Source organism: Pygoscelis adeliae, unplaced genomic scaffold, assembly GCF_000699105.1.
Source record: "Pygoscelis adeliae isolate BGI_AS28 unplaced genomic scaffold, ASM69910v1 Scaffold308, whole genome shotgun sequence".
NCBI lineage: Eukaryota > Metazoa > Chordata > Aves > Sphenisciformes > Spheniscidae > Pygoscelis > Pygoscelis adeliae.
The window spans coordinates 3775892-3798231 of NW_008825306.1; the positions used below are offsets into that span (position 1 = coordinate 3775892).

Sequence of the window (22340 nt, forward strand, 5' to 3'; positions counted from 1 at the left end):
ACAGCTAGCCATCTTTATACAGAAGATATTGGTTAAAAATCACCTTCCTTATATTACTCTGTTTGTATTCTTACAGGACTTCAACAACTGAGCTGCCTTTGTAAAACAGAATTCTACTTATTCCTATTTGCAGTGTCCTAGAAGTTGGCTGACTGCTCATCTTACCCTCAGATTTGTTTGAGTTTAAATGATATTACAGGACCATAGTTTGTGAAATGCAGAGAAATTTCCACCTAAAAGGTACTTAAGCCTGAAACACTTAAGTCTTATCATCACAAATGTTTAATGAGCTATTATTTTCTTTCAATATCACTATTTCAAGATAACGTTAGGCTTCAATCACAAGAGTACACCACATATTGTGTGCTAGTGCATGGCAAAAGGTATTTTGGGGGTGAGTTTAAAGCTTTGTGTCACGCTTTGAGATATTATTATCAATCTATACTGTTTCCATTAAGTACATACATGTCTTGATAACCTCTTTTACTTAGAGAGCATGTTACTCCACAATATTAAAACAGATAGAAGCAGAACTATTCCCACTGTAGAAGACTACTCAAAGACTAAAGGTAGAAAAAAATCCAGGTCAAGGAAGTTTATATGAGGATCTAAAGAATTATATAAAGATTACTTAGTTAACTAGCACAACACCTTACAGTTATTTTTATGCCTGCTTTATATGTGTGTGAGCATACAGAGGTTAAGCATGTTATCTTGGGCCACAGAAAAAGTTAGTGTCAGAATAGCAAAATAAAAATGAAACAAAAAACTCACTTGTTCACCCCCTTTCCTCATCCTTCCATTGGTCTCATCCTCATTGAGCACCATTTTCTGTCCCTGTCCTGGTTCCTGGCTCTCTGGCACCAAGTCTTTTGGGGGAAATTCTGTCAATATGCACACTTCCTCTTCGGTAAGCTCATTCTTTTGTCCATTAGTTTTGCCTATTCTTCAGCCTCATTTACTTCCACACAAGCTACTTTTTTCCTCCCAGCTAAGATTCTTCTTCTCTCCCTCTCTGCCTTTCCCACTATTGCTAGCACAGTATTCAGGATAAAAAACATGACTTTCCATTATTTTGATTATCCCAATAAAAAACAGCTAAAAATCTTTCCCCATCATTATTGGTGACTCTCTTTTCTTAAGAACTGTAATAATGAACTGTTTTCCAGTCATCATCCCAATTGTTATACTGATCTTATGAAGCAGTTTCTGTGCTTTGACGCCATATCTCTCTTTTCAACAAGGTGTTGGGGGGGGGGGATTTTGTGCTTGCACCTCGATCTCCTCAACCACTATTTGTTCCTCTGCTCCTGAGTTGACAGATGTATTGTTCCTAAGGACATATCATGGTCTCAGTCCATCAAACTGAGTCCAAAACTTAACGTCTCTCTTATGACAGGAAACCTTCATTCTCATGGGCTAGGGAGAGTTGCTGTAGTAGATGTATAGTAGATGGGTAGTTTAAAAGCACTGTGGCAAACTGGCAAAACTACGAATCCAAAATATTTATTTTCCTGTAAATAATGAACAGTTCACATTATCTGCATTGAAAAACCTTGGCTTTTTCCTTTTTCCCTGGTAATTAAAAAAGCCTTTAGTTTTAAGACTAAAAAATAGAAAACATTTAAAGAACAAGATGAAAGTTCTCATGGCCACATACAGCAGAAATCTGAAAGCTCAAAGACCCAGATGTAGTTTCTGACTGTACTACTCAAGTTGCTTCTTTGGCAGCTCAGTTTCCCTCACTAAAAAACAGGCAAAGGCACCTTCTGTGACTTTTCACAGACTTAAATTTGGTACAGCTATCTTAGACTGTCTTGAGACTTACAGAATGCAGATACTGAACATTCTGTCCATCACCCTGAGCTGGCACCCAGTACAGACTGGAGGCTGATGCTGGAAAGCAGCTTTTCTGCTTTGAAAGAAGATATGGAGGTCCTGGTGGACAAGTTGAACACAAGCCAGCGATGAGTCCTTGCAACAAAGGCAGCCAATAGCCTTCTGGGCTGCATTAGGAGGAGCATTGCCAGCAGGTCAAGGGAAGGGATCCCTCATCTCTATTCAGCCCTGTTGAGACATGTCTGGAGTGCTCACCCAGTTCTGGGCTCCCCAGTACAAGACAGACATAGACTTACTGGAGTGGAGTCCATGCAAAGATGATTAAGGGCTTCAAGCATCTGTCACACATAGAGAGTTTGAGAGAACTGAGGTTGTTCAGCCTCAAGAACAGAAGGCCTGGAGGGTGAAGGATCTGATCAATGTGTGTAAATATGATGTGAGGGTGTAAAGAAGCCAGACACCTCTCAGCAGTACATAGCAACAGAACAAGAGGCAATGGGCACATACAGAAATACAAGAAATTCTGTTTAAACCTAAGAAAAAAAACTTTTTTACTTTGAGGTTGGTCGAACAGTGGAACAAATTACTCAGAGAGGTTGTGGAGTCTCCATCCTTGGTGATATTCAAAACCCAACTGGACACTGTCCTGGGCAATGTGCTCCAACTGACCCTGCTTGGAGAAGGGGGGTTGGACTAGATGATCTCTAGAGGTGCTCTCCAACCTCAGCTGTTCTGTGATTCTATGAAAATTTGCAGACTACTTCAAGAACCCTAAGGCAAAGCAGGGGTAATCATTACGATGAAAGCATGTTCCTGTCAGTAGAAATAACTGATCATTAGTGTTACAAACACAAAGGAATGTGTATTTATATGCTCATTAATTCTATGGACTGAAATATGAATAAAGCCCACAGCTTGATGGGGCAGCTCATACAAGAAAGTTAGCACAGACCCCATGGATAGTTAATGACAACAGCCGAGATTAGGCTCTGTTACGATGGCAGGCAAAGAGTGTTTGGTGTGTGGTCTCATCTACCCTTTTGAGCTTACAGGTCAGTGCCATGAGGTTTTCAACTTAAAAACTCTGTATTTGTAGATGAAACTGACAGGAAGAAACTTTGTTACTTGAATTACTGTTTCAGGTTTGCTCATTACTCTTTCATAAACATAGAAATGTCCAATGAGTCTTGCAATCGAGTACGTTTGCTGTACTTGTGATGTTAAGCTAATGATAGAGCATATAATTATTGATTTAATCCATTTTGTTTGAGGGGTTTTATAAACAAATGATGAGACTTTATAACGTTTATTTTAGGAGGGATTTTACACACAATTTCAGAAACGGTTAGCTTTAAAATCTTCAAGTTTGTTTTTCCATGGTTAGAACATTCTTTCTCTAGCTGCAGCTGTACATAAATGGAGATTATCACAGTATCTGGTTTCTGAATCTATGCCCATAATTCATGGATGCCAATAAGAATTTTCCATTCTCCAGGGACACTATCAGAAGGAGACTAGCTAAACACACAGAGCAGAACCGGGACTCTCAAATCCATAATCAAATATCTAGATTGATTGTGTCACTTGCACTTGTATTGATTTCAATTGGAGCAGCTGACCCAAGGGAATAATAAAAATGTGGAATAAAACTGATTTATGAGAACAAAATAAATCCTTTTGTGAGTGGTAATGAATCGGTACGATTTAACCCTTTCAATCACAAAGGGAGAACACTATTTATTTTTTCAGAATGCTGAGTTAGCCAAAAGAAGTCATATAAAAAATGTCAATACTGTCAAATGCCATTACACTTAGTTGTAATACTTTGGAAGAAATGAAGCTCTAAACTTGATCTAGGATTTATTTGACATAAGACATTCTTTTGGCTTTTCCAGTCACCTTACATGAGGCATCATAAATGATGCATGTGTAGATTGAAAGAACCACAGAATCACTCAGGTGAGTGTTTGTTTTACTTACTTATAGAGTAGCTCCCTCTAGCCTATTTAGGGCAAAAACACGTAGAGTAACATAAACAGCCATATCAACTGCACATAAAAGGATGACCTACCATAGTATCTTGATCTTTCTGGCATAACACTAGAAAGTTACAGTCAAAATCTAATTTGATCGCCCTTGTACAGTTCAAATAAAAACTTCATCAAAGTGTGTCAAACCCCAATTTTCATAACACTTTCTCTACCTGAGAAAACAGATAGATTTTACATTAGTCTCTAAAGAGAAGCATATTTGTTTGAAACCAACACATGCAAGTATCCAAATGCAATTTCTTCATCTGTAGAAGATACCTAAGCACTGTCAGTATAGCCTCCTCAGCCTTCCTGTGGGTTAAAAACTCTAGAAAACATTCATTAACTAAAAGAGTGTTTTCATAGGAGAACTGATTGGCGAATTCCCTTTTACTCAATAGTGTTTACCAGTGCCATCTCCAGAAGATTGCTATTATTCCCTAGACTATTGCAAGGGAGCAGGGATGGCCTCAGAGACTATCCTGCTATTGGCAGTCACTAGGAATTTCAGCCTGTAAGAACTGATAAGACGTTCCTCACAGAAATGGGGTTCAGCCTTACATATCTACTTTAAAACATGAAAGCAAATAAATTACGCCGCACAATATAGAAACAGACCAGTGTACATGTGACAAAAACATAACTATGTGAATAGAGAGATAGAGATGATCAATTAAAACACTATCTGCAGTCTGATGCTAGAGTCTTCATCAAAGATACTGTCCAATGTAGAAATTAGAGAGAGACTACTTTCATTTTGCTTTCCTCTGAGACACCTGTACCAAGGAATAGAAAAGAAAAGCATATCTGGTGCTGAAGGAGATCATGCTAGTAGGTGGTGTATTGTGAAGCTGTTCAAAAACTACTGAAGCTTGACTAAACTTTACCCAATAATCGTCCTAAAGCACATGCAAAACTGAGTTTTCTAGCCATGCAAATCAAACTTTAAATGGCACATTACTCAGTGCCAAAATACCCCTAAGTCCTGCTCTAGTGAACAGATTAAACATGACTATTTGAAAATGGATCACACATCCCCTTTTTCCCCCCCCACTAACATCTTTAGGACTAGTGAGTTTTATTAGTGAGGTCTGTAGCTAAAACTAAGGAGACAGACAGAGGAAATGAGGGAGGAAGAGGATGAAATATGAAAAATCTCCTTAATGGCTGACTTGGAAAAGCAGCTCAGGGCTCCCAGAAAAGCATTCTACTTTGGGAGTGGGGAGGGTGTCTCTCTGGTGCAGCTCGTGGTGATGATGAATATGCCAATGCTGTTGCTCACGGTGGGGATGATGATTTTTGCCATGTTGTCCCTCTGCCACTGTATACTTTCCTTTGGGAACTGCTCAAACTCCCTGTTGGTTGTTCCCATTTATGATGCTATTTGTGCTGCGTGGAGTATGTTAACATGGTGCAAGTGTTGTACACTGATTGGTTGCTAAACATCTGTGTACATATATTAATGGATAATACTTTTCAAGCATTAATTAAATTATTATCATCGACCTAGTTGCATACTAGGTTTTGGGAGGTGAAGACCTGGTGGGGAGAGGCAATTCTCACAGCATCATAGCTGTTCCCATGAAGATCCTCTGTAACAACACTACGGGGGTTTGCAGGTGCAAGGCCATGAGAAAAATAATCCAAGAATAACAGCATAAGAACTGTAACAGAAAATACTTCCAGAGAGGCTCTGGAAAACACCAGAGCCTCAGCGGCTTCAGGGTCCTTAGCATTAGTAACACATTAAGGCACTAAGGTACCTTTAGGCACTGTGCAACATCATAGCAGTACAACAAACTGAATTGGATTAAATATGTCTTTATATATTACAAAGGTAACTGGTAAATTACCAATATTATTAATATCACCCACAATTTCTCAGATTCACATTCCTTTTGAAAACTTTACCCTTCTTTTAAGGTCAAGGATCTCTATTCTCCTTGGGCCAGCTTCTTGAAGAAAGGATTATTTTTCTTAATAATCAGTATTACTAATTATTGAGAATAATAATGTCAAATTTAGTGTGCCTATCATATAAAAATAATAATCAAGGATTACTACTAGGGAATTCAGTTGCAGAATGTATAGGGTTACTGCACAATCCTAAATTACTGGAGTAAATTTGGAATGACTTTTCCTGTCCTTAATAGATAATGGTCTGTCCCTGGCAGAGGAACACAAGATACTATAAAGATCTTTGGTAAGTGATTAAATGCAGGAAGGACACAGTCCTGATATTTACCTACTATGGAAAAAATATTCAGATTTCTTTGGTACCAGCTTCTTGAATATTCAGCTACATGAGGAAAGACTTAATCACTACTCAACAAAATACGAAAAAAAAAAGCAAGTGTTTGAAGAAATAGCTTGTCTTCAAAGTAAATTGTATGCTTTGACTACATACATGGAATGACTATACTGCCATTTTTGTAAAAGAATTTTTCTTGCAAATATTAAAGCACATCCAGACTTGTATCTATTGGATAGATAGATACAAGGTATTGGATATTCAGTTGCAGCAACAGTAAATGCAAATCTATACTTAGATATTTATATTTTGAGGTAATTATGCAAACAACCACATCTAAAAGAAATTCACTATGAAATTCTTGGCCTAACAAGTCTCTCAGAAATGTTTTAGTCATTTCTGAAACATGTTTAATTCTCAAAACCCGTTGTGTTCTTTTTAAATTGTCAGATCGAAATGTAAAACACTTACCTTCTTCTGCATCTTTGAAGATAACATCCCACAGAATTTTCATTCGCCACTCTCAAGCCTTCAACACAAGACAGGCTAGGAACTTTAAGGGGCTTCAGCGTTCCTCTCCCCACTTCTGTTGGCATCTGCAGGTGGCATGTCTTCCCCCAGCAGACATTGCTTTTATGCACTAGCTTGATTCTTAACATTCCTTATTTGAATTCTGACTACAGAGTGGCCTGAAAGCACTGTGCCCGATCAAGATTATAAGAGGAACCTTCTAATAGAAGCCAAATTAACAGATGGTATGTGCTTCCTTCTATTTACTTTTATATATAGTAGATATTAAATTAAAAAGATTAGATTAACAAAATTCTAATGAATATATGTAAAAGTAAACTTGTTTATAGATGTAGCTTTTTTTTTTTCTTTTTAACAGAAAATACTGTATTCTACTGTCAGAATTCTCCAGTTTGCCAAGAGAATGAGTAGGCTGCAAGGAAGCTTTCTGGTACAGTATCTCAAATAAACAGAGTTACCAGATGAATAATTTTCCCTTTACAAAAATACCAGATGAACTACATTGCTGAAAATTAAGAAACTTGGATGATGTGTCAACAACAGAAGCTACAAAAAGTAAAAAACCCAAAAAACCTGAAAATAACGTACATTGATTTCTACATTCACGAGCAACAAAGAGTTCTGAGTATAACCCTGGAACTTTGTGTTGTGAAACTCCCTAAGGACATATAGTTAATTACGGATTCTCTTTATGTCAAACTTGCATTCAAATGCATCACAACATCCAGGGGACTACAGATTTGGATTCATTTTGTGCTAATGCAGTCATCTGACACAGGTAGGAAGATAAGAATTTCCTCCAACTCTCTCCTCTGGAAAAGAGGTAATACCTGATTCTTCCTGTACTAGAACTTAATTTCAGATATCCAGATGCAATTAAAAATGACCCCGTACTTAATTTTAAACCACCCTGAGGGTAAACAGGGCTGAATGAGGAAACTACTTGAGGGAAATAAGCCTGACTGTCACTTTTCTTTCCCCCTCAAGTCCTCTGAGAATTGGAAGTGTATCAGATAATAATAAGAACTTTAACTCCTCTTAAAGAGAGAAAAGCTGTTTGTGATCTGGTAATATTAGTATTTCATGCCTTAGACTAACCAATTGCAAAACAAATTCCTCTTTAAGGCTTCTTCCGAGGAGGCACCGGGACTTAAATGACTTGAGGCAAAGCAACTTGTCTTTGCAGGAAAACATGTTGCCTGAGCATTGCAGAATTGGGACAGAGCCCTCAATTTCTAAAATTGTATTTGATCCCCTATGCAGTTTGCTGGGAACAAATACTCTTCTGGAAAACATACCTGTATAGATCAGAATGGTGAAACAGACCCAACAAAGCTCCTTCCTGTATTTTAACAAGTACTTTCAAAGAGAAAGATTGTCAGAAAAATAAACAGTTGAATTAGAAAATGAAGGCTTATTGATACAGATATTTCTCTTGCATACATTGTTAAAGCATGGTCAAACTATGGAAAAATCCATTATCAGTATCCTCCTCTATTGGCAGAAAATCCAAACTATCTCCTGCTGATCTACATTTCGCACTTGCAATTCCGCAGTAACCTTTTCAATCAGTTTATGATAGTATTTCCTTCTCTTCCAATTTGGCTATTGATAAATGTTGACTAGGCGCACACTATTTACCAAGACCTTGCCATGCTAGTATCTAAAAATCCAAAAATAAGTATCATTGGCAGTATCAGAACTAAACAGCAATGAAAAACATTAAGGACATGCATTAAGAAACATTTATATTGGATTCAAAAGTCAGGAATTAAAAGAAGTTTGTAAAATTAGAACATTCTCTCTTGCTTTTATGTATTACAATGTTGTCTTTACTGACGTATTGTTGTTTTTACTGTAAGAGGATATTCTCCACCCCAAAAAAATGCCACAGCAACATTAAATCTTTTGCAAACTATTTAAGATGACCTGGCCCCAGAAAACAGAAAACAGTCTAGAAAACAGTCTAGAAATAAACACAACTTATTATAACAAGGAAATAACCAGTATGTTCTCAGGCTGTTCACTTTAATTCCTATGAGGTATGCATATTTGTAAAAACAGCTGGATGGAAAGTTATATGATATCTTAAATAAATAGGATGAATGGCAGACCCATTTGGTGGAAGAACAGTGTACATAGAATATTAAGACAGTCAGACAGAGACATACATATGTGAAACTTGAAAGATCTGGAACAGGACAAAAAAGGAACTAACCCTGGGGACATCTATAGAATATTCAGCATTAGATCAGCTGGTGTCTCTAAAGTGTTGGAATAAGAAGTTCATGACAGAGAAAGTGTTAAGTTACGTGTTATTTAAACACTTTCCATGTCATCAACCTGCTATCTCAACATACCATATGCTATAGTAGGGCACTGATAAGATAATACATCAAGCAGTTTCACAATATACATTAGGGATGGCGGTGTAAAAATATAGAAATACAACATTCATTAGAAAAAAATCGCTTGCTCTCATAGTGGTATCTTTTGCCCTGTCCAGGGGCTATGCTTATGCAGAAGGATTTCCACACTTCAAGAAGTGTGTATCTCATGAGTCCATCCCTCAGAGGCGTAACATCTCTTACTTAAAAAAAGGGAAAAAAAAGGAAAAAAATGCTATGGAGATAATGTTAGGTTCGAATGTAGACCTTTCAGGTCCCATGTAGTTAAGTTACAGTTGAAAAAGATAGTGATATAATGAATCCAACTCTTCGATCAAACACAATAACCCCCACATTAGCAAAGTATAGATACCTCTACAACATGCCCTGACATGCTTAAATATTTATTCAGGTTTCTTTAGCTTCAATTCTCTCTAATTCTACTTCATTTAGAAACAGGTATCTAACTAAGTAAAGTAAATAAATGCTACATTTTTATAGAAGCATTGCCAAAATCTCTGACTTTTTTTTTTTCTTTCATAATACTCTATATCTGATGGGCTTTTTTTTAAGTGGTTCTTGGCATTATGTAATTGAGTATCCCTACTTTCAGATAAAAACAGGTCATGGCTGGAATGACTCGGCCAGCCAGCCAGTCAAGCAAATTCTCCCCCATCTCCCGTTCCTTCAAAACAGACATTATTTTGACATCTAGTAATCTTTTAAGTGCTTTGCAACAGAACATATTTAAAATTCTTCTTAATAACAGAAGGTGACTGCACTGTTTGGGAAATGACATGTTCATCTATTAAAGACTCATATTCCTACCTCATATTCAGATGCTTGAAGTTTTATTTATAGTAATGAATTTAAATAAAGATTTTTCAATTGAGACCTGTAGACACAGAAATTACAAAAATATCAGCGTGGTCACTGCAACAAGCCCTTGTTAGGCAACAAGCTTCAAAACCTATTCACCTATGTGACCTTACAGATCTGAGATCTAAAATCTGTTTCCCAATCTTTCCAAACTGATAACTTAATGTACTGCTGAGCGGGCCACCAGTTCAAGCGATGGGTGCAACTATTTTGATGTTTATATGCAGCCCTTCTAGGTGAATTCCACCACCAATTTTTACATTTTAATCCCTGCCTCTATAACAGACGTTGCAGCAAAGGACGAAATACAGTTGTTCATTATGTCAAGAAAATACCAATTAGCCATCAGACAATTCAATAAGCTTTGTGTAAATGTAGTGAACAGATGATGTCTTATATAAGTTTGATGAATTAATGCTTAATTTCTTTCCTGCATACCCCCAAAACAGCCAGCATAAATGCCAATTGCTACAGCTTTGACTTCTGGGGGGAAACACTCTTTATTTATTTAGCATTGCAAAGCAAAGTTTCAGCAACAGTGAACAAACATAATGAAATTTTCTGGGTTCCATTCCCCAATGATTCTTTCACCATCACCTGGCTCTCCTGAGTTGAACTAACATAGAAGCCACTTTAAGTCAACTCTTATAATTGCTTCCAATTTGCCTGTTTTGCTTTTGGCAATTAGCAAACTGAAATGTTATCATGAAAGAGTCCATCTCATTTATAAGGCCAGATTTTCCCTCCACTAAAATATGCAGGCACTCTGTTCTTTATTACCAGCAGGAGATAAATGGCTGGTTTTCGTTGCTGAAGAATATATAATGGTTAAAAAGTCACTTTTTTCCTCCAGCTCTACATAAATCACAGAACTAGTCAATATTTAATAATGCTTGCCTTGGTCTGGAGTCCCTTGATCACCCCTGTCATGTGTAATAGCTCCCTCTCCGATATCTTTGACATAAAAGCCCAGCTTTACTGCAATACTAACATGTAGAGGGTCATTACGGATCGACATTTACCTTAATCTGTGACTGCCAACCATGAACCGATAAATTCCAGCAGATTCCACTGGGAGAAATCAGTAAACTTCTCAGTGGAAAGAACTGAAGGAAAATTCTGCCGAGAACAGAATACATTTTCTACAAGGGCTGCTCTGCAAATGGGTTCTGACTTTTGAAAGTTCTCTAGCTGCACAGCTTTGCAACATTTAATACCGTTTTGATGGTTTGAGAGACGGGATGACAACTGAGGATGACATGACTTAGAAAGCAAGCAGAAATTTTCTCTGCAAAAACAATGCAAGATTAAACACAAGGGGAATATGGCTTTTGCATTATTCACCCTGCTGCCTTGGCGGAAATGGCTGTGCTGTCACGGGTCCAGCCAAAATGTTGCTCCTTTTTTTCAAATTGATCATCACTCCTTCTCCTCATAATCTTACAAGTGCTTCACAGCAGAATACATCAAAGCCTTCATTGCATAAAAAAGGGACACAACAGCCTTTGTGAGGGGTCAGCTGAGACTGCCTACCACACATTACACTCTTCAATGAATGTGTTTCTCTAAACAGCACACAAACAAGTTCATTTATATACTACTTCGTAGAGGACAGCAATTACAGCGTGTATGTTCTCTTTAGCACCGATACTGGAAACAACAAATCGTTCTCATTCTGAGCAGAAAAAAAAGGCAAGTTATGAAGCCATCAGTGATTCAATTCTCTATCTGTTACTGCATTTATAATACTGATTAAATTTGTGTACAGAACATAGAAGGATTAAATGTCATCCAAACATTATTTTCAACCACAATTTTGTATTATACTCATAAGAAAACATTTTTATAGTTGCCTGATGTCAATCATGCTATTTAAAGTGCACTAAAAATTAATGACAACATTGTTAGGTATAATTCATAAACATTATTTGTGTACAATATTTTATTATTTATTATACCTTAGAGCATGCTTAATAGCTCAAATTGACATGTTAAATGCTCACACGCATTTTGTGAACATTCATTTTTATTCACTGCCCAAGTATTTTACATTTTTATAATAATTAGAGGACACAGCATTTTACTTGCAACTGAAAAATATGCCCTTTGTGTAATACATTTGGAAAAAATGTCCATTTACATTCTTTAGTGCCTTATATAGTCTTTTACGCATGGTAACATCACTGTCTAACTCTACCGCTCTGATTCAGCAACATTTTCACCCAAGACCACATTGCTATGTTTAGGTTTAAAAGACATAAGTAAAAAAAAAAAAACCAAAAAACCAACATAAACCAGTGGAAACAAAAGAGCAGCCCACAATACACTATGGTTTAACAGATTATTGTTACTTTTCAGGCTTTTGTATCGTATGGTGAGTCTGTTTGTTATATAGAAATAGAGTCTCGGTTTTCTTTTCCTTTCTTCTTTTTAGGTATAAGTGTCTGATTTCATTGCATACTTTTTTAGGTAGGTGGTTGTTTGTAAACATTACTTCTTTACCACACCTTATATAAATTTCAGATATACCCACAAGCAACCATATTATGAACAGCTCTCTTGAACGGCTCCCACTTCTATAAGCAAACCAACTGAAATTTCGTGAGTATAGCTTCCTTATCTGAATGAAGGTTGTGAGATAAGACTCCATGTGTATATCTAGAGACTAAATGAGCACAGAGGGCTTATCTTTATTTGTCAATTTATGTTTTTGTACAAATGTAAAGCACCATAAATCAAAGCAGCAGTTCTTAAAGAATTAAATTGATAATTCTAAAATAATCAATGGAGTGGCAAAAAAAGCAGAAAAAATTAGTGCTAAAGGAATTTTTAAAAAAAGTGAAATGGAGTATCAATGCTATCATTAGACTTACTATAAAGGAACAAAAAAATACCTTGATCAGCATAGAAGAGACCAGTGACAAGGACTGTGTAGGTCAATTTTCCATTAGGTTTATTTGGGGCAAGCCATTTTAATTGAACTTTTTTGGACCCATCAACAGTAGCAAATATATCAACTGTTCCCTCGGGGGAAGCTTCCATGGTCCGAGCTTCTACCTGTAAGTTCAACCATGAGGTCAAGGTTTGTCACCATAGTTACAAACAGAGAAGGAATGAGAAATGCAAAATTTTAAGAAAAGTTATTCTTCAGAAAACAATGTAACTAAGACTGCAGGTGTCCTAATATTTAAGCATTTTACTTTCTTTCATCTACATATGTTTGAAGCTGCCCAGCAACTAACATACTTTATACGGAGACCCCTCTAAGGAACAGGAAATAAATACTGGCAAAGAATGAAAGATTCATTTCTTGAAAACACCATTGCACCTCATGTGGATGGGTGATCTCAGCTTAGCATTAGGGGAGGAAGCAGCAATAGAAGACCACAGATCTTTTAGTTTCTGCATTTTAAAAGACAACTGTAAGGAACATGCGTTTAAATGCTGTAGTAAATTACTATAGATATTTGATATAGAAAAAATATCCTTTGCGGAATATTGGTTGCTCCCTGAATTAACTTCTAATTTCACATAACAAATTTAAGTTGAAATAAAAAGTAGATCTTTAAGAGAAAACAAAATATTGTAAAAGAGCTGGAAAATGTAATGGATAGGAAACATTTTTTTAATATAAATAAATAAATGCTCATTCAATATTATAGAAATTTAGTATTTAAATTTCACAACTGGTAGTAAACATTCAGCGCTACAGAACAAAATAATTTGGTATTATGTTATTTATGGCAACAAGTTTGTTTCTCATACATTATTTATTTGGTGTTTTTGAAGGTATAAGATGGTTTCACACCTTTCTAAGTGCCTCTCAGCTGCAAGTTCATGGGAGTGCTAATAAATGCTATTTTTAATCTGCCACACCTGCTCTGTCATCAAAATAACCAAACATACTTTCTCTGTCCTTGAAACATGAATGTTTTACTTTTTAGCATGTAAAATTTGGAGAGCTTATTGTTTACAAGTGCCAGGCTATATCTTTGATGTGCATCAATATCTCTACATGTGCTTCTATATTCATACACTCTATTATATTTAAAATAGGTAAGCAGTTGCAGTAAAGTCAACAGGATAAAGTACATGCTTAAAGATAAACAAATGCTTCACAGATTTATTGGATCAGTGCCACATTGATTATTTGGATATTTCAGTCAAAAACATCCTTATGGAAGAATTTGACTAAACTGTGCTTTCTAAACTAAAATAATTTCCTGTAAAGTTGTGCTGCTAAATGCAGGTACTCCAATCTCACCACATTAGAAACATGGAGAAACGAATACCAACTATTTTTTCTAGTGAAGAGGATTAAAGTATTCTTAAAACAGTGTGAATTTGTAGCAATCTGTACCATATCCTAACCAGCTGCAACAGCTGTATTGTGTCTCTAGCCTTTTCTTTATGACCTGCTATACTTTTCAGTATAAAAAAAATACTGAAACACTGTTTAGAATCAGTACAGGTAGTATCCTCTACAGCTACACCTCTGCAGTGTATTTTGAAAATAGTATTTTCTGTAAAATATGTACATTCTGTATATAAACATATGGCACAAAAAAAATGTTTCTTTTTTTTTCCTAAACATTACTTTTTACAAAATTCTGTGATATCTTCAGATGTGTTTATTAATAACAATAAAAAATACTCCGCTATCATATAAGTAACACTAAATCATAGGATAGAAATAATAATAATATTGGAAAAATATTGTCAACCATTTAAGTTTAAAAAAAATATACTAGCATACACATAAGCTAAACCCCTGAAATTTCAGTTTAATAGCAGTGGGTTGAGATGACAAATATTCAGTGTTGACCATTTCCATGTATTTACAAGATATTTACAAGAGCTACACATTTCAAAACCAGCAGAATTTCGGATCATCTGAATTCCTCTAAAGAATCTATTAGAGGTTACACTGTTTCTTGATAATGCGTATTTTTATTCCTTTTTAAGCAACAAAACCCAATTAGAACAGACACAAAAGCAATATCCTGGATTTACTAGAAAGAGATTAAACTTTAGCATTTCTTAATTTACATGTTACCAATTTGCATCTCACTTGAAAAGAAATCATAGTCACTGAAAAAAAAAGTTAAACAAAAACAAATAAAAAAGTTATTGAAACACAGTAACTGCTAATGCTTTTATAACTGATTAAGATCTTCAGAGCCACCTTCAGAAACATAAGCAGGAGAAATCCCATATTTAGGATAGTCACATAGCATTCGTTCATCAATTAGGGCACATTAAGCACAAGATCAGCAACGAAAATAGCTGGAAGCGTATCAGTTTACTGCTGGGAGGTGTTTCCCATACTATTTAGAGTAGAGGCGAAACGTTTGTTTTGGTTTGGGTTGGGCTTTTTAAGTGTTGGATTTATTCTGTAATTGATATAAAAATTTTTCAAAAAAATCAATGAATCAAATCTTCATCAAAAATGAAGATGCAGTGCTTTAACTTCCTGGCAGCACTTAGGTGAGCCTAAATAAAGATGTTGTACTTCAATTCCTGTGATTAGAGATGGATCACTGCCTTTGGAAAACAATTTGCGTACTGATCATGGGATGCAGATGAGTATCAGCTACAGCGACCCCTACTTTGAATTGTTTCAAAAGTCAAGTTACGAGTCTGCAGTTCAGTGGAGATGTGAAAAAAGGCTACTAAAAATATTTTTTAAACCCCTAACTACTGCTGTTCTCTTCTGTCCTTTTGATGCCTATTTGATAGGACAGAAGTACTGAAAACATACATATTTCATCTGTATGCAAAGTCTGGTAACGACTTGTCTTAAACATCACTACTAACACAATGGATTAGGTTATTGCACATCGAATACCTTAAAACAAGGTTTGCTTTTGGGGTATATGTGAAGTTGTAAAAAATGTGCAAGAAAAACTGGCAAAAAGCCATTCAAGCTTTTAAGAGTAAATATCCTTCAAAGTAGAGCAAGCTATAAAATGTTTAATGGTTATAAAGTCTAGTCTTCTACAGATAGACAATGTTACCAGCATTTGAAAGAAAGCAATCTTGGAAAAATATTGGAAATGTGACTAACGAATTATATCATAAAAATAAAACCTGGAAGTTCTTTCCAGAGCACAATATAGTGATATTATTAATTATGATGGAAAACTAAACAGAACAATGTGAAAAACTCCCAAATCTTCCTTTTTTTCCTTTTTCTTCCTTTTCTTGTTAGAAAAATTAAAAGTGCACATATAAAGATGAATATAAACAAAAAATTAAATCTCAGCATTAACACACGTTTCCTTCTGTTATGCTTGAAAACAAAACCAAGCATAGTAGATATTCCGGTTATTCATCAGCTACAGTACTATGAAATCATACTGGATTTATCAGTTCAGATATATATCTAAAAACCTTTAACAAAATAAAAAAGCCTCAGAAGGCTTGTTTTTCACATGTCAAATTCAATATTCCTGTATTCTCAAAGCCTGAAAAAATGGGGTGTTGTACAAGACTGTTAAAATGTGTCCAGTATAATATTTCGATCACATACTTGCATTCGAAAGATATTTACGGATCACCATATTTTCCTTGCTCCTGTTGCCACTTCTGGCTTCTGCAATTCTCAAATTAACTTCAGTCCTTTCAGTCAGGCAGCTAGAAACTTGCTCATTATTGGAACAATAACTCTTTCTTTATATACGTCCTTATAAATCTGGCTAAAGCACATCTGCACCTTTCAAACACATTAACTCTATCTAATTTCAATAATGTGTGTTTCAGCCTCAAATTTTGCCTTTCTTCACCGTACCTATGCTCTACTTTGGAACGGTGCCTAACAATGACCTATCAAATCTTTAGCAGCTCTTAAACAGGATTTTTTTTTTAAATGTCACATTTTGCCAGATGGGTTAGTACTGACCAGAGTGAATCATCACCATTTACTCTGATATTCACTGCCATCTGACATTTATTACACTCCCGGAATGCAAATTAAGGTACTCACCAATGGACCCAAAGCACAACCTTTTGCAGTACATGCCTGGACTCTGAAGGAATGCAGACTCCAAGGAGCAAGTCCATGAGCATAACAACTTAGCTGTGATGAATTTTGCATCAGAACACCATCCATATACAAGGCATAGCTAGTAATAATACCTATAAAACAATGTGATAGCACTCACTTAATATCTAAAGAGCTACAGATATTAGAAGAAAACTAACGCTACAGACATTAGGGGGGTAGTAGTGGTATTTCAAACAGTTTACAGTTAAGCAGGTAAGCGTTTAGCAGGACTGTGTATGCAACACTTAGAAGAAACACACTCTCCCATCTTTAACTGTTGAAAACCTCGCAAGTGGATTGCATCTTTTGAAAACAATTACACTGTTCCAAAGATTATCCCTTAACAAACTTGTTTCTGAACAGCAGCTAACATCACCTTGGAATCAGGAAAACTGAGACAATTCTGTTTCACAGCCTACTCCACATGTGGCTATCAAAACAAGAACTGGAAAGACACGCAAAACCATCTCACATCTTAACAGCTTTAGACTTAGAAAAAAAATAGTCATCTATAATGTAATTGAAACATTGAAGGGCAACTGAGGTGAATGCTATAGCTACAATAAATCGGTAACAAATTATTTTGTCACACAAAACACCTTATTGATACTCATTCTTGTTGATAATTATCTCAGATTTTCTGCATTTTGCCAACCAACTAGATGATTCATTAACTTGGGGGGCGGTTTTTGGAAAACAGTTTTACCCACTTTTCCAAACAAAACCACAAAATAGTATGGATTGCTGTTTCCTTCTCAGTATGCTGTAGAAAAAGTCCTGAAGTAAACTATTCCTTACCTGTTCAATCTAAAGAAAGAAAACATATTTGCAAACTCAAAATAAATATTAGTAAGACTTTTAGATAGAGGAGAGAATGGTCCTTCTGGTGTAGTTTGGTTAATACTAACTCAAAAATTGCAGGTGATTGCTTATCTCATTTATAAGGAAATCTAAATCTCTGTTCTTCCAAAGGTGCATGATAGGATAGCATGAATCCTGTACAGACTATACGTACAGAATGTTTTGAATTTAATGAACTAAAGATTGAATTTTACAGATTTGCTTAGACTTTGGAAGTTGAGCTTGCAAAGGAATCTTTTTTCTCAGGGCTATTCCTCCATATTTCTGACTTCTGAATATTCTCCTTTTTTAAAAGCTATTTAAGTGTGAAATCTTAAGGCCAATAAATGCAAAGCTATAGGATTCATTAGAAGTGAGTTCAGTTCAGAGGATGCCTTCTAATCTTCCCATTACGGAAAACATCTTCGTGTTGTAAAAATACAGCTCAGTTCATCTTTCCTTCCCTTAAAAGTGAATTGTTTGAAACTACATTAAGGAAGATCCTGTTTGAAACTGAGAGATTTTCCTCTCTACTGAATGGAGAAATGCTTCGTAAATAAAAGTGTATACACAACTGTTTCAGCTGAGCTTTGAAGAGTTATACTTCAAAAGATTTATATGCTAAAGCAATGCAGAGCTGAGTATGGTGAAGTGCTTCACAGAATCCTCGATTCTTTTCTCTTCTAGAAAAGCGAGAGGCTAAACTCAAGTCAGACAGCAGAGATGTGTGTGGGAGGAAGTCCTGGTAAATCTCATGCTATCAATCCTACCACATTTGACAGAGTTCCTAAAGCAAAAATCCCTTGGGGTTCTGTGTCTAGTTGCTTGTAAAGCAAGGGCATTAATGGGTTGATATTTGCCCTACATTAAATAAACAAATTATATACATGTTAAAAAATATTACATTTATCTCAGAAGAAAAATGTGAACGCTGGCGTTAAGGATGTGTTTTACAGGGGAAAAAAAAACCAAACACTGAAGTACTTCAAGTACCTATACCAGCAGCACTAACCCTTTAAAGTAATGGACAAATCATTATTAATTCCTTTGATATTTATGGTAACAGCATGAATCATAATGAGATCATTGGATATTAATGTGTGTCACATGTACCTCTATGGGATCCCCACTGTAATTCAGTATTAATTAACTGGACCATTATTTTAAAGTGTTCCTAAAACCACAGCAGTATGCAGCATCCACACTCTGAGGAGCAGCTTGCTGGTCAACACTGCGAGCTTTTGTTAGTTGTCCCAGTACTGTCAGAGAACAATCATCTCTAATAAGCTGATCCATTATCTCTTGATTTTACCTCTGCCTTTGCCTTATATGACTCTGATGGAGAAAATTACAGAATGAAAAGAAGGAAAAAAAGTACATTTGAGAACAAAAGTGCTAGTAGTCGGACTTTGAGATGTGAAGCCATTTTTCTAAATTAAGCAATAATTCTTTTTGGCCAGGAATAAATAGCTTAGCCTCTCTATTTCACCAGTATATGTTTCCAAAACATAATGAGAAAAAGTTCAAAGTTGGCCCAAAGTTTACATACTTCTGAAGGCTTGCTAGATATTACTGAAGTTTACCATCCATGAAATATTGAAGAGTATAGCACATTTTTGTGATTTACAAGGCTTCATGAACGACACCTGGTCACCATGAAAAGATGCAGTTTCTTCATAATTATTAAGTTTAGGTAGCTAGATTAAACCTTGGTTTCACTGAAGACAAAATCATATTGACTATAGTACAATTATGTTTCACTTTTGAAAAGAAATCCAACAATGCAAATTAAGCTTAAACTGAAGAAAGCTATACACTCTTCCCTTTTTCTTCCTCCTCTCCCCTCCCTGGGTAAGGCCATATAATCTGTCAATGATATTCCAGACATTAAAGATGAAAAGAGATTTTGAATCTAAAGTGCCACAAGCACGTTACTCTTAAGGTACAATCTAGAGGTCAAATCTTAAGCAAACATACTTGTACTTACATCAATTTCACTGACTACAAACACAAGTCGTCTCTCACAAGCACAAGGATTTGCAGGAACAAGTACTGGATTAGTTCACTGAATAATTTTATAAATCAGTTTTTACTATACCTAATATTTCCCATACAAATTCCATATAGCCTTAGAAGATACAGTCCAGATCAAGATTTGTTTTTTTTCTATGACCTGTACACAAGTAAAGTGAAGTTTTTGAGAAGTGACCATCTAAGGAAAATTTTCAATGGTGAAAAGAGATACGGTCACTTTTTTACGTGAATGGATTTTAAAAGAGCGGACCTCAAACTACATGGTGAGACTATAATGGATATGTTCTGAAGAATATATGATTCTTTATTGAGGCCACTAGAATAGCAAAGGCTCAAAACAAAATATCTGATGCCACATGTCTTTTCACAAGCCTCTCCATATCTTGCCCTCAACTAAATGGTCAATATTGCTTCTATTGTACTATCTACATATGTGACATACATGTGATAGAAATAGAGGAGGGTTCTGCTGTAAAGTGGCCTGGGCCACATCCCATCAGCCATTTTATTGTTGGTTTGAAAATAAGACAAAAGAAAATGTGCACGTTACAAATATATTCAGCATATCATCTTCCAAATGTTTTTTTTTCCTACACTTGGTACATAAATGACATTTCTGAAACAACTTTCAACAAAGAATTAGGTGTATCGTTTCCCATTTTCTAGGAAATCAAATTTTTTTCACAAAATAATGTAAATTGGCCTTAAATTCAATATCCATGTTTGGATAACGTTAGCCTTTGACGTCTAGATGGTCCCTTATCGCAAAGCTTGACTCCCCGCATTGCACCATCTTTATGAAGAAGCCAAGAAGCCTTTAATGCTATTTGCCACCTTTGGCCTCAAGGGTAGCATATTAATCCCCCTTAACTTTTTCTAATTGGTGGCAAGCAGCTGGACTCCATATATATCAAGAGAGCATAGTAAAGTCTATGCTGTCCAAACCTCAGTCAGCCTACACACCCATTCAACATCAGCAACAGGTAGTAAGCTTCCTCAGCCCATGGAAGTAAACAGTAACTTCTGTCATATAGTATCAGAAGAAAGGAGGAGGGAGATAAAGGAATGGCCCCAGAGATCTACTAAGGAGATGACAATTTATGATATGCAAATCTTTGCAATTCTGAGGTTTCCACCTGAAACAAAGCCAAGTTCAGTAATTTCAAAAAGCACTACTTACACATAGTAGACTGAAACTCGCCAAGTTTGAACAAATTAAGTCAAAAGTGGGAAACGGTTTCTATCTTTTTGAGAAAAAACAGAGCTACATTAGAACTTCCAACTATGAGAATACACCAGTAAAATGCTGAAGTAAGAAAATTTAAGGGAAAGTTCCTGCTGCTGGTCTTTCTCATATTTCAGTCTTCTCAACTACGGTATTTTTCACCCTCCTACACAGTTTTAAAATACTGACACGGAGAGCGATTATAAATGACGTGGCCACTAGGCAGCCTAAAAGATATGCTGAGAATGAACAAAACAAAGTCACTGAACAATGCAAGCTTTCCTGATTAAGCAGTTGCTTGGTGAAAAGTTTTAGAACAATTTTTTTTTAAATTCTTTTTATGAACTAAGGGACGGAAATAGGAAATTGAAAAGAAAGAAATAGGAAAATGGGAAAATGTGTTATTAGTTATACGATCTTTCTGAAACTCCCAAAAAAGTGGAGGAGAAGAAAGAAGAGAAATGAGAGAAAATCTGCATATCCCTTCTTGACCATTGTGCAAGTGTGAGCATGCTATGGTGAAAAAACAAAGTCCCTGCTCCCCTAATGCCCTGCTGGCTGCCAAATGCTCACAAGATAGCAATTCTTCCACTCTTAACCACTCAGCAGGAGCTCACAGGTGAAAAGCAGCAGCCTTTCCCTGCAAGGCCAGGACAACAGCATCTGACTTCGCTGGTCCCTTCCATCAGTTCTGACCCTAAGGAAAACCCTCTAACAGCAACATGCATGGTATCCACGTATCAGCAAAAAATAACAACAGTACCAAGGGAAAAATACTCTATAGGCTTCAAATAGTGAGAAGATGTGAAAATACCAGAGAATATTTTTAAAGGGGAGAAATACACGCAGGAGGCCTACACAGGGTGTATTTGGGATTACAGAGGAATAGGCTATATGGCAAACTTGGTAATTACCTAAATGCATTGTTCAAAACCCCAATATAGAGGTGAACAGTGTTGTCATCAAGGCTGTTGAAACTTCCAGTTTCCATGGATGAAGGGACAAGGGAGAGAAGAATGTAATTTCTTTTATAAAGCTCCCCTGATTCTTATCACATCTGTTGCTCGTCCAGTTCAGATTCACAGCTTTCCTAACAAGGTATTTATTGTATTTCATAGAATTATAGAATCATTTAGGTTGGAAAGGACCTTTAAGATCATCAAGTCCAACTGTTAACGTAACACTGCCAAGTCCACCACTATACCATGTCCCTAAGCACCACATCTACGCGTCCTTTAAATACCTCCAGGGATGGTGACTCAACCACTTCCCTGGGCAG

General features: G+C 36.1%; 1 protein-coding gene across 1 annotated transcript in view; it reads right to left on the reverse strand.

Annotated features, from left to right (window-relative positions):
* The window catches only part of USH2A (Usher syndrome 2A (autosomal recessive, mild)), a 401100-nt gene that overhangs the window by 169380 nt on the left and 209380 nt on the right, over positions 1-22340 (reverse strand). Inside the window, exons 36-37 of the mRNA XM_009330219.1 lie at positions 16903-17054; positions 12812-12974 (exon numbers count right to left, since the gene is read on the reverse strand). Of these exons, the coding sequence (XP_009328494.1) occupies positions 12812-12974; positions 16903-17054 (315 nt within the window). The remainder of the gene's footprint in view (positions 1-12811; positions 12975-16902; positions 17055-22340) is intronic.